Below are 17,270 nucleotides of genomic sequence, written 5' to 3' on the forward strand. Positions count from 1 at the left end.
GTACATAAAAACTGAAGTTGTTTTTTTTTTTTTTATTGGGTTTTGCCAAATGAACACATGTTCAACAAATTTTGTTTTAAAAAGTATACAGTATACATCCCTAATGTATTGTTCTTATTATTAACATCATTTATTATTTATTTATTTATTATTATTAATGATGATAATGATATCCATTAAATTTACATATATATATATATATATATATATATATATATATGTGTATATATATGTATGTGTGTGTGTGTGTGTGTGTGTGTGTGTGTGTGTGTGTGTGTGTGTGTGTATATATATATATATGTGTATATGTGTGTGTGTGTGTGTGTGTGTGTGTGTGTGTGTGTGTGTATATATATATATATATATATATATATATATATATATATATATATATATATATATATATATGTGTGTGTGTGTGTGTATATATATATATATATATATATATATATATATATATATATATATATATATATATATATATTTATATGTATGTGTGTGTGTGTGTATATATATATATATATATATATATATATATATATATGTATATATATATATATATATGTATGTATGTATGTATGTATGTATGTGTGTGTGTGTGTGTGTGTGTGTGTGTGTGTGTGTGTGTGTGCACTTCCTCAATACTTTTTTTCATAGCTTGTAGTTTGCTTAAAATAAACTATCTTGCAGCATTTAACTTGGTGGAAGGCAATATTTTGGAGTACTAACATTTTACTATCACAGTATTTTCTGAATATCACAAGATCAGATGATAATTAGGTTTGCATTAATACACTTCATGAACTAATGCTTTCTGAATGATTGATTTCTATTCTGCTTCTTCTAAAATAACACCAGATAGAACATTATACTGCATTGTAAACATGAACAGGCACAGACCATATTTCTAGAAAGGAAATGTACTTTTTAGTCACTAAATGTTTTCGTTACTTATTTTTCTAAATAATATGAAGTGCTCAGAGTTGTTTTTTGATTCAGTACTAATAATTTTTCACCTCCAGTTCCTCCTAGACATGCTGTCAACCTGGAAAGTGTAGCAACAGATAAAGTCTGATGATCATCAGATAACTTGGGATTAACCCCTATTAATAATTAGTCTACGCGAATGCTCAACACAGACTCCACTCACGTACAGTATTGTACAAAAGTCAGTCACCACCCATCATTTATTTCCAGTCAAAATGTCCATTGAGTACAAGGTATTCCATTTTTCAGCAGATTAGACAAGTTAATCTACTTGCAAAAGGAAGAGAAAATCAAAGGAAATAATTGAGCAAAACAGGAGTTTCAAAACATTTGTTTGTCCATCCTTCCACTGAGTAGACAACTCTGCTTTGGGTCTGAAAGGATGTGTAGCTGTCAAGAAGAACCTTACTGAGGGGAAGAAAAAAGGAAATGGACAAAGAAAAAATTGAACAAGAAGCTGCTGGTGTTCTCAGAACAATGGACTGGCCACCATAGAGTCCACGTCTCAACATAATTGGATGTGTTTGAGTAAACTTGTTTTGTGAGAAGCTGTAGAACCTGTAGATTTTTTTTAGGTTGTAGGTTTCTTGAAAAGAATGGAAACTGTAATAAAGACGAAGTGGACATTGTAATTACTGAGGGGAAAAAAACATGTTTAGTTGGTGAGCCTCCTGTTGTCTGCTTTTTGTTATTGTTAATTAAAAACGAATAACTTCTTCATAGCTATTTTGACTGGAAATGAAATGAAAATAAGGGTGGTCTCTGATTTAGGCACTGTGCTTATGTTCTGGACCCTTTTCTCTGACCTTGATCTGAGTGCACAGTGACAGATGATGTGCATTTGCTTCTCTTGACATGATTGTGTGTGTGTTGTTCCACAAGGCAGCTGTTTTCTTGGTGGTAGTGGATAAAACACTTGCTGTGACAGTTATTTTGTCAGTTGTGTAGATGGGTGGCTGGTTTTATTCTGCTGGACATGTTACAGCATGTGTTGAATTTGCAGTTCCTCCTTCACTAATTCTTCATTCCTCACTAATCCAACTTCTTCACTCTTTTACTCTCTTAACCAAGATCTAAAGAAAATGCACTTCACTGCTTATTCTTGATCTGTCCTCCTCCCTGCTTCAGGCTGACACAGAGAAGGCCCGGCACAGCCATCGATCCAAAAGCCATAGTCATCGGGTTTGTATCTCAGCCTGTCCTCATGTCTCTTTAAAAGCTCTTATTTTGCTTCTCTGTTGTCAATCTTCTGTTTTTCTTCTTTCATCTGTTTCTCCTCAGAAGGGCCTGGAAGATGATGTTATGTCGGTTCGGAGTAGTGGAAGTTACAGGGTGTGTGAACAGTGTGTGTGAATCTTCTGTTTTCTGTAAAGCATGATGTTAATCACTTGTGAAATGTGTGCATATATGATCATTTCTGACCTGAAATTTTGACATTAGACATTGTTAAGGATAGGTTTTCAGAAGTTCTGCCTAAGTAAATATTTGAGATGTAAACCAAGAGAGAGTTACAGGCTCGTATTTCTTTACAGTCGTGTTGATGGGAGCCAGAGATCATTGTCCATCACACTGTTGTTTGCTTTCCAGATTTGCTTTTAAAGTTTATATATAATGTTGATGAATAGTGGTGAAACTGAAAAAGTCCTTTTTAATCTTGTTTTACATACATCACCCTACATGCACCTCTCCACCATCATTTTAAAAATGTTTTAGGCCGAGGCCTCTGCGCAAAACTGCATGGAAAACGGCGTCTTGGGCGTCAAGCAGCATATCTATGAACATTTGAGCATTGCAGCCTTGTGATTTACAAGTAGACTACATACGGTTGTAGGCAGAAGTTTGGGCACCCACTAGCCAAATTACATATTACAATTTTCATAATGTTTCTGGTTTTTAAGTTCACCAGATATAAAGTAACTATACAGTGATATTTGCAGAAACGTTAATTTGCTGTAGAAGTTGTTTTACTTTTTTTCACTTCAAAGATAAACTAAATTTGTAGCCAAGTTGCCCAGTTGCACAGTTTTTGCATACAACTTTAGTTTCAGATTGAGTACTGGAACAGACAACTACTCATGCACATCTCTAGTGCTAAGTGTGTTCTACAGAAGTAAGTCGCCAGCCCGAAATTAATCTAGTAACAGATGTCTAATGAGGACCACAACCAGTATTTGAATAGTTCTGTAATGTTGCTGCTGCTTGCTATTATTCAGGAGAACTATCTGCTTGTGTGATTTATGATTGTAGATGGCTTATCTTTTTTTTTTTTTTTTTTTTTTAAATGTCATTTGTTTGCAAATGACAATGGAAAAATATAGGCTTACCTAACCCTTCATTTTTTTAATTTTGTTTTTCCATCTTTTAAAGTCATCATCTTCATCGCTGCTAGGCAACACTCATTCCTCCAGCCAGTCTAGCACATCTCGGAGAAAAGGCTTGGTGGTGCGTTTCTGTGCTTATTGCTTGGAGTGTTGTTTTTAAGTCATTGACTGTGAGGTGCGTGCATCTGTGTTCATTTCTAACATGCCAAATAAAAGCTAACACTTGTAACAAGGTAACTAACAAGAAACTATAGATGTTGTACAGTTTCATGTATAAGTTAATCATTGAAGTGCTAACCTTACAGATTGTTAAATACAAAGACTGAACATCACTTTAATGAAGGGCATCGTCGTTTGCTTAGGTTATATCGTTAGTGTTTTCACTGCTTACTAAAATGAGCCTTAACATAAATGCGTACATGTAGAATATTTATTTAAACAGGAAATAGTCAATATGATTTAGAATATTGATGCTGAATTTGCACTGTAATTTAGTGTATTTAGTAAAATAATATTAGGGCTGTCATTAGGACTGGGTATTGTTCACAGTTGTTCAATATTGATATTAATACCAGTACATTAACTTCAGTGCTTGTTCATTCCATAGTTTTATTTAAACCATAGTTTTATTTGAAGTTCATTACCTCACACTTCTGGTAAATGCCACACCCACTCCTGGTTTCCGATTTGAAACCGGAAGTAGGTGTGGCACAAACCAAAAAAAGTGTGAGGTAATGGAAGTGGCTGTATGTACTGACCATGACAGATTACAGACTATCAGACTACTTATCTGCAGTCTACCTTTTTAGAACAAGCATGCTTATTGGCATATAGATTATAAGTCCAGCTGCTTTGGTGTCGAATGACAGTTTTTCAGTAGTACTGAGTAGTATTGAAGTTGTTCAGACAGTGTGATCCAGGTATTGAATTGTGATACCTAGCCCTGGCTGCCACTATGGATTATGAGTAATTAAATAAGTCACTACATATTTTTATGAGTATTTGAGTAGTCAGAACTTGACATGTCTGTCAGATGTTCTAAAGTACTTTGCCTCTCTGCCCTGGTTCAGAAGTACCATTTTTCTACATGTTGCCATGTTCTCGGTCTCAAACGCACCCACTTCAGGAAGGACTTGCTCATTATTGATATACATTATTGATATACATTATGAGCTGTATCAAGTGTGTTGGGAGCAGAGAAAACACTAAAACGTGCAGGGCATACGTGCAGAGGTGCTCCAGGACCTGGATTGTATAACGATAAACTAGGTTTAGGATTGTGTTATGAAAAAACATCTACTAAGATTACACATATGGAAGTCCAGTGGCAAAAAATGTAAAAGTATGTCAAGAAAGCTTTTTCTTACTGTCACAGACAATTCACAGGATGGATTATCAGCAAATTGCCAGCTAAGGATTGAGGATATGAATTTCATAATTTTTCTGTAAACAAGTAATTGACTGTACTTCTGTCTAGCTCGTCAGCCCAAAATGACAGATGGAGGTCCATGTTACTCAGTTTTGGTGAGAAAACGAGCGAGGCAGTGCTAGTTACAGTGAAATAGCAATTTAACATCCAACTGTCACTCATGGCGATTTCCTTGCTGCTAGTCATTCACTGTGAAATCAGTCCTTAAAGGGTTTACTCCTGAAAAATACAAAGTAGATAAGATGTTATTAGATCTTATTAGAAATGTCAGAGCTGTTGCTAAAGTAGAGCATCTTTGCTTCTTGTAATAGGACAGCACTTTCCCTCTGTGAAGGACATTTAGGGCAGTTTCACCCTTGGCCTGATTACTGGGATGGATTCTGAGCTCATCTGGGGGAGGGACTCATTATCTTAGGTTTGTTTTCATGTAGGAAAATTTCTTCCCAACTGTGGATTGATTTCAGTTCTATAGGCCGCCTTTGTGCACACAGTACAGAGCTGCGTGGGGATGGAATTATGTCCCCACCCCAACAATCCTCAACACCTCTTAACATCATGCCCACCCCGTTAATCCATTCTTCAACACTGTCCATGCTCCGTCCCCACACTGAGGGCAGTGATGGGTATTCACTCAAATGGCACAGCAGCGTAAAAATATATATAACCTGAAATAAATATTTATCTTTACACTTTTGAGTAAATTCTCAAGAGACACACAATAGAACACATTGTCTGTGTTCAGCTGATGCTGAGGTTAACTGCACAAACAAATCAAACCTGACAATTTTTTTGCTTGAAATGGCAAGAAAACAGCAGCCCCCCGCACTATCGGGTGCCTCAGACACGTCTGACCACATCTGGAGCTTTACATTCAAAGTATATGCACACAGGAAGCACTGGCTGATGATACTTCAAAGTAATAATGGATTGCAGATTGATAGCAATGGTTTCTAAGCAGAGATCAGAGAACTAAGAAAATAAAGTATGAGAATGTGATCGGTCTGTCAGAGAAAGAACTGTGGGTTAAGCATACGGAATTAATTGGCCTTAGCTGCTGTAAGAAAACAAAAACTGGTCCTTTTATTACCGTTCCTGTGGTGTTAATAGACCTTGTATGGTTTCCATTGGAATAGCATAAAGTTTATGCCCATTGTTGTTATTGCAGGGAAAAAAAAACATTTTTGTCTCCATACTCATGGATTACACCGCAGTAGCCATGCCCATTCCCGTGCAGCTCTCACTGAAGTTTTGGTGAATGATAAGCAAATTCATCCCTTTATTGATTGTGTTATTACTGGGTGTGTTGTTGTTTTTATGCAGAAGCACCTGTGAACAATGCATCCATGCACCTATCATTAATCTCAGAATATATACATTGTTGTATTGTTGTTTAGACATGTAACAACAGCTTGCAAAGTTTTTACAACTTGGAGATGAGGCATTTTAATATCTTTTACATTTTTCAGCTATGGAATTTATAGCAAAGTGTGTGCAGTGTTGCATCTAGACAAAGGAGACTTTACGTTGCATAACATTTTCATATAAACCTTGACCCCCCTTTTTTTAATCCAATGCAGTGTTTTTTGCTAACTAATTACATCCATTAATTATTTAACATTTCATATAACACAATAAATAACTGGGTCCTCTTTGCAATTTGCTGCTAAAACATTTATATTTGGTACAGAGTGGTCTTTGTTATGGTCTAGTTTGACTGTTTATTAGAAGTTTGTTACTTGTGCCTGCATGTTGGTTGGACTTATTTCTTTAAATACATTATGTAATTTACGTGATGCTGCTCTCTTTGCAGTCTGATGGCCTCTACGGTAGTTCCTCTTTGAAGAGCTCTCGCTCCACTGTATGTACGGTCCTTATGGTGAATGATTATGATTGTCAGTCACAATCATAATCCTCTTTCACTCATCTGTGACAGATTGTGAAATGCTTTTTCTCAGAGGACACATTTGTTTTGTAAATCAGTTTATAATAATTTGATTAAACAAAATAATTCCTGTGCAGTACTCACAGTTGCCAGCCTTTAAGCTGTTCATTTTCTTTGTTTGTTGCTGGATACTTTTACAAACACATCAGTCAAAAACACTGTTTAAAATACAACTTTGATTTGATCATCAGTTATTATCTAATATTAACATTAGCTCTGTATTTGCCATAAAAATCTTGTACTTACAGTTTGAAAGGTATTTTACTGTATTCACAAGTAGTAGGCAGTATAATGGTTCATCTGCTATACTTTTTAAATATTTTTTTTAAGGTATTAGTTTTAACATTACTCTTATACTTGCATGCAAATAAATGAAGATAATGTGAGCATAAACAGTGCAAAACATGGCAAAACACACACCTCTCACATAGTGAGTTGCAGCCTGAGGTAAGTTAGTCCAGTTTGTCAAAGGAGCAGACATCAGATTATAATGAGTTAATGGGGAAAAGATAGTGGACAGAAAAGCCAGTCTCTTGGTGTTAGCAGTTTGCCGTTAGCCTAGTATGGAGACTGTGGTGCTCCCTGCTCACCCAGCTGCTTTAAGCATTGCTGCAGTTGTGCCCTACATGCCAAAAAGCTCTGCAGCTTCTCAGTTTAAACTGATAGTGTGAATGGCGTGTAAAGCTGACTAAATTCCAACAGCATTTGACAGTCATAGATTATAGCCCAAGTATAAAAGGTGCACCTGTGATACGAAAAAAAATGTATTTTGATGGATGGTGGTTGGTGTAGTGTAGTGGGTAACACCTCTGCCTTCTACGCTGTAGACTGGGATTCAGTCCCCACCTTGGCAAACACCCTACACTATACCAATAAGAGTCCTTGGGCAAGACTCCTAACACCGCCTTGGCCTACCTGTGTAAAAATAATCAAATTGTAAGTTGCTCTGGATAAGAGCGTCAGCCAAATGCTGTAAATGTAAATGGATGGCCAACATTTTTACTGTTTAATGTGCTACAGCGATGACCTGTTACTGTTCTCCTGAATACTGTGGACTCTTTTGGCACAAGTATCTTAGAAAGAGCTAACCAGATGCCCTCTTTTTTCCAGAGCTCTTTGTATAATGACCTCCACACGAAGCCTGTTTCCCATAGCTCCAGGAAAGGCCTACTGGTCAGTGCTTCTGACCCTCATCCTAAGTATAAATGATCAAACTCTTGAGATTTTAAACTACTGACCTCAGAGTTTTTCTCTTTATTGAATAACTTTTGCCTGACAAACATCGGCATGATGCCATTGTGGTGTTGGTGGTCAGTGTTTTTTTTTTTTTTTTTTTTTTTTTTTAATTATAACAGACTAATAAACATTAAGGAGGTGCGTTCTAACTAATGAAACTTGAAATGAATTTATTTTCCAGAATGATTATGTTCAGTTAAAAATTTGGTTTAAAAATGGGGAAGAAGTAACAAACAGGGTTTCGTAGTTCTTATTGCTGGTACACAAACAGGATAAACTGATGCACAGTTTCTAGCAAACTAAAAAAATCAGACCCAAAACAGTTTTATGATTCTTAAATAGCTAAGGAAAATGTTTTGGTCACTAAGGGCTAAACTGGTAGATTTTTAGTGTCAGATAAAGCTTATATAGGCAAGCTAATGAAGCAGAACTAACACTAGAACTCACTGATGCAGTAGATGTTGGAAGACTCACAGACTTCTAAACAAATGTTTTTGTTGTTTTTTTGTTTGTTTGTTTGTTTGTACTCAGCAGATGATATGGGAAAGTTTGTTGAGATAACATTAACACTGGGAACAGAAATTCATTTTTGCTGGTTTTGGTTCTGGCTAACATCAGCTAGAGTAGTTGGTTGGTAGAGTAGTTTGGTTACAGCTGTACTACATCTGTCTTAGTTGTGTCCTTAACAGTGCGTCCTTGGCTGCACACTCACATTAAGGCACTCATATTGTTGCTGACCTTTTGGGGTAGGCTTTAATCTGATATGGACACCAGAGAGATTACTACACTTCTTACCGCCTGAGAAGCAGCCCGACTCTTTCAGATGCATCAGACGATTCAAGTCTTGTAAAACAAGCCATTGGGTACTAAAGCGTAAATGACTTACTGTAAAATTTTCAAAATTGTCTGATGGTTACAGGTACGAAGGTATATAACACATAAAAGGAACATGGCTTGAGAGATTCAACGTAGCTGAAGCAGTCTTCTTGTTTTTAATTCCCATTCCTCCTTAAATGGTGCAGCAGTTATATTCCGGTTCCTGTACAGGTGCCAGAATGTAACTGTTGCTCCATTTAAGGCGGAGCAGAAAGCAACATTTGCATTTTTTTTCTAGTTTTAGAAAGCATTGTTGGCAGGCAGATAGGTTTATCTATCTATTTATCTTTCAGATTTACTTTATTTGTTAAGATATATTAAAAGAGAAGACATCCCAGAATAAAAAGCTTCTGTTAATCTACAAAATTAAGTTTATGTAAGCATCTTTGAAAATACACTGTTTTATGAAACCTTCACAAGTTTGAATTTTACTGTGATATACTTTTTTCACTGCTGCTAATTAGTTTTGCAATGGATGGGTGAGCTTGCATACTAAACAATTTGATGAAGTACATGATTTTTGTTTTTATTATTTATTTATTTTAACAAACATTAACAGACAGCTTGATTGTTGCTCCATCTCACTATGATTAATATTTACTTGTCTTGCTGTGTTGTAACCGATGTACAGTTATGTCTTCATGTAAAAAAACATAAATCCTGTTGTGTACAACACTATGAATAATGCATTTTGCACAGTTTTTGTAATCTATAAATTTAATTCCCTGGGCATAGACAGGAGGAGAAGTCTTATTGATCCAAAATGCACTCACAGTAGAAATCTTTACTTCTGAAACATTGCAAGTTACTGTAATTGTGGTTTGAGTCAGCAGGTTTTCTGTTCTTTTCTAAGTACAGGGAAATGACTCTATGTGCAAGTAAATGTGGCAGATGGATAATTAGTTTGAAAAGTGGCTGATTATTCCTGTAAAGCTATGCAAACTCACTGGATAATAGATATGATAGTAGTTGTAATAATAGACTAATAGAATAATAATAAAGTAGCACTAGTAGAGTAAAACGACAGTGGCATGTTTAGAAAAACCTTGCCATTATTATGTGAACTGGCAGTGATTCATGTTGGAATCTGAGATGTACTCACAATTTTTTCATATACAGTAGATAAACTATATATATACGAAGATGTATTTCGTCATGAAATGCTGTATATTCACAGAAAAGCAGTGAGCTCTTGTTAAGTGTCAGTAGTTCCTACTAATTTACATAAAAAAAACTGTCATGCTAAATATTGTTTATCCTACATTTTGGGCTTGGTCACTTCCATGTAAGGGCAGGACTGTAACTGTCTTTTTTTTTAATTTATTTTTATTTGGATGATTCACTTCTTGCACAAAATGAATCATCTCTGGTTGAATATTCTGGATCTAATTTTGGCTTAAACTAAGAATGTGGGCTACCCAGAAGGATAAGCAGTTAAGAGGGGGTGTGTGTGTGGGGGTGTGTGTGTGTGTAAAGTAAGAATTTAGGCTTTTTTTTTTTCTAATTTCTTTCACTTCCACGGTTCTGCTTTCTGGGCTTTTCCAAGCTGTTATCTTGTCTTATGTTGTGAACTGATTTGCACTCTGTTGATAAATATATGATGTGTCACTTCCTTAGACTGGACTGTATCATGACCAAAGGAACTACAGCAGTCTAAAGAACTCCAAACCACCTCCTACTTCCTCCTCCACTGTCTCTACCTATCAGCCTCGGGTTTGTGTTTACTGCTGTCTGTTTTCCACTTGTCTTTGTCCACTTTGTGTCATGTGTTGGAAAGCTCTATGATCAGGCAGACTTAGGAGTTGAGAATTTACATTGTCCAAATAATTGGTACAGATGAGTGAGTGTCTGTCTGTCTGTCTGTCTGTCTGTCTGTCTGTCTGTCTGTCTGTCTGTCTGTCTGTCTGCTTTTTTTTTTTTTTGTACATTTTTAAACAAGATTTTTTTTAAAACCAGAAAAGAAACCTCAACATCAAAAATGATGTCAGTTTTTTTTTTTTTTTTTTAAATATTTAGTGTGTCCATGCCATTATTATAGACAATGATGCATAAAATTTTTTAAAAGAAATCTGCAGGTATATTTTTCCACACCTCTAAATTCAGTCTTAGAATTTTTGGTGGCATTTTCTGTTTTTCGTTATCCAAGTCATACCAAACATTAAATGATGTTGGAAGTTGTGGTCAGTCCATTGTGAACACCAGCATCTTCTTTGTTTGATTTGCAAATGGTTATGCTAACAGGTAATGAAATAAATGGCTTTTGCCCCGTACTGTATGTGTGATCACATGTCCTGATGCTGTATAAAAATGCAGCTGTGATGTTGGATGCATGTGTGTAGACTCATAGCTGTATCACCAGTGTATTAATCCTCCCACACCTCCTCTCTCAGGCCACATCCACCACTGGCTCCACAGGCCTGATGCGCAGCTACAGCCTGGTCAGTTTGTACTTTGCATACAGAAAGTGGGCAAGACTACTTTACAGTTTGTACATTTGCATGCAAGATGCCAATATGTCTGGTTGGTAGTGTGACCATTGAGTAGGTGTACACAGTACAAAGTAAGCCATTCTGCCTCTGTCTTGCTTAGAGCCACTACGCAGTAACAGTCTTTTAACCTTGAAACAATGTAGATGTAGTACTTCTGACTGCATCAGTTGGCCAGTATTGAGGATCCTTGAATTTATCATTATTGGCAAAAATCACTGATAAAACCACAGATTCTGCTTTTAGAATAAACACAAACCTTTTAACATTACTCAGTTATTTCTGAGTGATACAGGCTGGGTTAGTGAACTTGAACACAACACATGATCATGTTTCAAATAGCGCAAACATGTAATATGCTTTAGCATGAGGATAACTTGGTATAAAAAGAAAAGCATGAGAAGAAAACTAATGTACAGAAACGTATAATAGCTGATGTGAAAATCAGTGGACCATTATGAATGCTGAGAAGCTCCGCCTCAGGCACTACAATGTTTGTATTACTACTTCACATTATGTTTAGTTATGCCAGTATTTTGTCTGTAGTTTGTGGATTTTGGTTGTGCGTGCCATTAAAACAAGATTGCACTAGCTTCTGATTCCACCTTGCATGTAACACCTCAAAGAAGGAAGGCATGCAGTTTACTGGTTGACGTGGTATTGCATAATAGTGGACTTCCACTTTTGTGCCCTTAGGCCTCAATATGTGACGATGGCCTCTATGGCTCATACAGTTCCAGAGCTGTAAGTGTTTACTAGCACCCAGAATAGTTGTCTATATTTTTATATGATGTCAACCCTGTAAAACAAGGCACTGTTTGGAACCCTTCTGAATGGGATCCTTGTCCCCACAGCCCTCTGAGTGCAGCTGGTACTCTTCTGGTGCCAGCTCTACCCGCAGTAGTCCTGTGGTAAGCACTTTGCACCGTGCACCACCTCCACATCTCTGCTAACAACTCCTCATGATCACTGCATGGAGGACACATTGAGAGCATCTCTAGCATGAAGCACTGACGGCTAATGCAAAGGTATTCAATTCAGGATGAGACACTGGATTCAGGATCCTGAGTTGGATACCGTTGGCTAATAGGCTTCTTTTGTGTCCTCAACAGTGGAAAGACTAGAAGCTGGAACTTTGCCAGATTGTTTGAATGTCTGCGATTTCAAAAACGCTGATTACTAATAGCTACAAAACATCTTTGCAGGATGGAAGTCAGTTACTTGTTACTAGGGCTGTCAAGCAATTAAATCAATTCTTTGCTTTTGATCACGTAATTCTGATTAATTGCATTTGTCAAACTTGACCCTAAGATTTTTATTTTTTTTTTCATTTTAAAGAACTACATTTTGTTAAATGAGCAGACAAAATAAGCCTCATTTTGACGTATTGAGTGCTTTCAGTAGTTTGAAAATATTATTTCGATCATGTGCACAGGTCTTATATAAACCTTAAGATGTAAATCACCAGAATTTCTCAGATTTCCTTTGAATTTTCATCATTGATCAAAGCAAATGAGGGCAACACTAGCAACATGTTCCAACCAATGAGTGTGTACATACATTATATTAATCATGCATACAAGATTCCAACTTCACAAATATAGCCTCTCTAATTTATTATGGATTAATATTACAGTGGATGGAACTGTAGCTTTCCATTTTGCTGTTGCTTTTCTTAGTCTGCTGCTTGTTGATTTATCTGTAGGTAACTTATGAACACTGTCCAGCTCAGTCTGCAGACGCTAGTGCTTTAAAATCTTTTAAAAGCTATATTTGAAAGAGAGGGCTACAATAATAGATTCTGTCATAGCAATTAAACCATGCACAAACAACTACGCTTCAGCCTGCTGCTCTTTATGGTTCAAAGGATCTAGTAAAAGTAGTAAATTATGTTGACCGTTGATTTATCTATCTTACCTTGACAGCCCATCATGTTACCTAGATTAAGCCTAAGCCTAGATTAAAATCTACATTGTTGTATGCATTACATCCCAATTTTTTTAAATGGTATTCTGTTTTGGTTGTACTGTCTGTGAGTGTGCATGGATGGGAGTTCCTGCTTGCCTGCAGTGAACTCAACTTGATGTAAAACTTGCTGATGGTCTTGAAAGTCTTTTGCATGGTACAGCACATACTGTAAGAGTATGTTCTCTCAGTGGACATATCATCTGACTTTTTGCACTTATGTTTAAACACTTTTTGTAGTGTTACTATAAGGCAGTAAGCTTTATAGCCGTGATGACTGTATGCTTGTGATTCAAAGTCTAATTAAGCTGACAATCCAGAGGGTTTTTTGTATTTACTTGATTAACTGTGTGATGTGCTATGATGAGCTGTTCTGAATTTCATCGAGTGTTTTGCGGTTGTGCTGTACTACCCCATCACATACTTACTCTGAAGGTTATTGTGTTTTAATTATCATCATTTTTGTAATCTCCCAGTCCTCTTCTGATGACGACTCTGCCAGTACGGTGTCTCAGGATCACTATGGCCGTGGAAGAAGGGATAGCGTGGTGAGGCAGCAGGGACAATGGCCCTTGTTCCTCAAAGAAATGATTGCAGATTGGAGCGTGTAGAATAGCTTACAAACTACACTCTTAAAAATAATGGTTCCATATAGAACACATGGTTCTAGGAAAAACCTTTAATTCGTATAGAACATTTACATTATGTAGACTTAAAAGAAAAAAAAATAAAGTTTCTTTGCACTCTTCTATTTCATTTATAATAGTGGTCATTTAAGAACCATCAGTTCAAAGATTCTTTTAGAAGCCCAAAGTGGTTCTTCTCTTGTGTTGCTCAAACCTTTTTATGGCGCTTTTATTTGGGTACTTAATGTCTGCTTCCTAAAACTATCATACGACATTAAAGCAAGTTGTAATTGAAGTGCATTTATCTACCACGATATAATTTAAGGATTTTGACAGTGACAGGAACTGATATGTAAGAGAATTGCCTGTAATTTTTTTTTTTCTCATTTTACATTCAAATTTGGCCTCATGCAGTTTTATTAAAAAAGGGCCACAGTAACTGCATTTACTGCTTTGGCCAACCACTGAAATACACAAGCTAAATGTCTGATTCTCATTCCCACTCACTTCTAACTTGCCTTTGCTTTGTAGTCGTCCGATATTTCTGATGTGAGCGCAACTGCGGCTGATTATTTCAGTCGCTCGAACCGCAGAGGCAGTATTGTTTCTGATTTAGATGATCTGAGCATCCCAGACCTGGACAGCGTAAGTGATGCACAGTGATGTTACTGCATGCCTTGCTGTGGTCACCTGTTAACTTCAACAGTTAAGCATCTCAAAATGTCTGAATGCATGAGGTCTTAACCATAATCAAGGTACCTTTGGCATTTGATCACTTCTGTGAAGTGTTTTGTGTCAACATGTTTCAAACTAGGGACAGGCTTTATCTAGATAGATAAATATCTAGATTCTTCTTAGTATTTAAGCACTGGTGTTGCTTGGAGTAAAAAAAAACAAAAAAATTAAAAAACAAAAGATTAATTATGTATTAACTTATAATGAGCTGAATGATCAAGTTGTGATTGCCTTTTAGGCTGAATGAATGTCATACCTTCTGTGGCCTATTCATTACCGTACACTACCGTGCAAAAGTTTGGAATCGCTTGTCATTAATATTGTTCAATAATAACTTGCACATATTAAATTTAAATATATATAAAGTTTGGATAAAGAGACACCAAAATGTGAATGTGTGGTTCATTCAAAATTTAAAGTACAGGGTGATTTGAAAAGATTCATCTGATGATTTATTTTGCTAGTACAACATTACAGAACGTTGCAGTAAAATCATGTTGCGCAGTTATGATGGATTCATGGATTTATTAAAGAGGAGAACGCAAAATGCTTTCTGCATTGTCATATCCTCGGAGACTGAAGGGAGCTGGTGATAGTCAGTAACACTGAGATTGATTCCTAGGCGCCTCACGGTTGGAAAAATATGCCACTTTGAAATTGGAAGAATCTTTTTGAATCACCCTGTATTTTGAGAACAGCAAGAATTTAATATGATAAAAAATAGCTTGGGTTATTAAATAATAAACTGTAGTATTGATTTATAGTCATTTTCTGTCCCAGTTACAAAATTTATCATTACTTTTCGAATATGAGGCATTTAGAACTTTAATTTTACTGTAAGCTGATTCTCAGTGCTATACAGATTCTCATTTATTTATTATCAGTATCTCTTTACATTATTAGAAAATCATTTTTACAGTGTAATCTAAATAATTTTAAGCATATAAAACAATCATATTAGAATCATTTTGTGTATGCATTTGCAATAAAATTGGTATTTTGTTAAACATTAATTGTGAACTTTAGAAAAGTGATTTCCAAACTTTTGAACAGTAGTGTGTATGTGTTTGGTCATTGGGAATTCGAATTGTGTATTCATAACTGAATGATGTTACATGACATTGTAAGTTTGTTTTTGATACTCCTGTGTTTGTGTTAGTTTGTAGGTATATAAATTTGAAGGTCATAATTATTATAATAATCCACAAAGACTGATATTGCATGTAAATATCTTAACATATCGCTGTTGTCGGAAGAAAATCTTGCATCTGCATAATGCTAACTTTACAGTAGAAGGAAAAAACCCACTTTACCTTTAATGTAAGTCAATGAAACCAGAATTTTTTCCAAGTCATTTTGGGCTGTTTGTTTTGGTCCATTCATCATGAAATTCATACACAGTGTACAGGGTAACAGGCATTTTCAAATGATGTCAAAAACTGAAAAATTACAAAAATGGAGAAACAAGGTTTTGTTCTGACAGCAGCGATATTAAGAGTTGCATATTTTCCCTGTTTTATCTCTGTAGTACTGAAATTTCTTACATGAATGATGATATTCTAGATGGTTTAAAAGTTTTAATAATTCTAACATCTTTTGAATGATTTTTTTAAAGGTTTACATTGATGTATTCTGCCTGTAAGCAAATCACATTACTTATGCTGAAAGACAAGAAATGCACTATTAACATATCTAGATCATAGAAGCTTTGTGTTTCCAGATCTCTCTCTTTTTTTAATCCAGTGTTCATAATTTGTTCATGTTTTGTTCTGGTTTGAGTTTGCTGTGATGCTACACTTGATATCTGTATTGAAGTTAAAATTCTGGTATCTTGACAGTGGTAGGTCCAATTTACCAGTGTCAGGCTGTTTGAGCATGTCTTGGACAGTTTGTATCTTGATGTCAAACAGCTGAATGCAGGAGCTGTGTTGTGTTGTGGTTTTTTTTTTTTTTTTTTTTTTTTTTTTTCCTTCAGTGTATTTAAAGAATGAATGCAGTCTGGAAACATTCTGATTCCCTTTCCACTTTCAGGTTTAATTTCCTTCTCATTTACAGGTAGAAGGTGCTACAGTTTTGTGATTCTCAAGCTGAAAATATGTGCTGATCATTATTTTCTCCCTTTTCTTGTAGTTGGAGGAGAAGTGTGACAAGCAGTACTCGGACTCCTTCAGTCGGGTGAGTATGTTCAAATCTGTGATACTTTTTGGTCGAGGTCATGTTAGGGCTTGTCTCTGGAATTATTGATGCCTTTGTTAAATTATTAGTACCTGTGATCAGAAAATGAATTAAAAATAGTAATTGTTTGCCAGCTTTATCAAAAGCTATATGAGAAATCAACCATCAATTGAGTTGACAAAATTACTGGCACTTCAGCAATACATATGAATATTTTTAGAACTTTATTCTCATTGGAAATTTTACTCTTATAGTGATTAGTCTTTAGGAGCTTTTAAGTGATCGTCCCTAATCTTCACATGTATGTGTTGTCTGACTGAGGTAAAGTCTTTAAAGCACAAGTTTGGGCCTTGAGCCCTCATTTATCAGGAGTAAATAAAAAAGAAAAGTTATGGTCACACACTTCGGCCTCAGTGTTTTCTTCAGTGTGGTGAAGCAGAAATCAAGTGTTGATGGAGAGTCTGGGTATGATGTTTTTTTTGGAGTTTAGTT

The 17,270-nt window shown here is 35.8% G+C and overlaps 1 protein-coding gene across 15 annotated transcripts in view; it reads left to right on the forward strand.

Annotated features, from left to right (window-relative positions):
• Positions 1–17,270, forward strand: part of lrrfip2 (leucine rich repeat (in FLII) interacting protein 2) — a 56,679-nt gene that overhangs the window by 18,581 nt on the left and 20,828 nt on the right. For 6 of the 15 annotated variants that reach the window (XM_017695409.2, XM_037538445.1, XM_037538444.1 and 3 more), the window contains exon 4: positions 16,734–16,778. In XM_017695409.2, the coding sequence (XP_017550898.1) occupies positions 16,734–16,778 (45 nt within the window). Of the gene's footprint in view, positions 1–2,115; positions 2,170–2,268; positions 2,320–3,354; positions 3,430–6,547; positions 6,596–7,789; positions 7,853–10,408; positions 10,505–11,181; positions 11,230–11,973; positions 12,022–12,131; positions 12,189–13,718; positions 13,791–14,399; positions 14,514–16,733; positions 16,779–17,270 lie in introns of all 15 variants that reach the window. The other 9 variants (XM_017695400.2, XM_017695407.2, XM_017695404.2 and 6 more) reach the window with 7 other exon arrangements.

The sequence above is a fragment of the Pygocentrus nattereri genome, chromosome 5, assembly GCF_015220715.1.
Source record: "Pygocentrus nattereri isolate fPygNat1 chromosome 5, fPygNat1.pri, whole genome shotgun sequence".
Taxonomy (NCBI): Eukaryota; Metazoa; Chordata; class Actinopteri; order Characiformes; family Serrasalmidae; genus Pygocentrus; species Pygocentrus nattereri.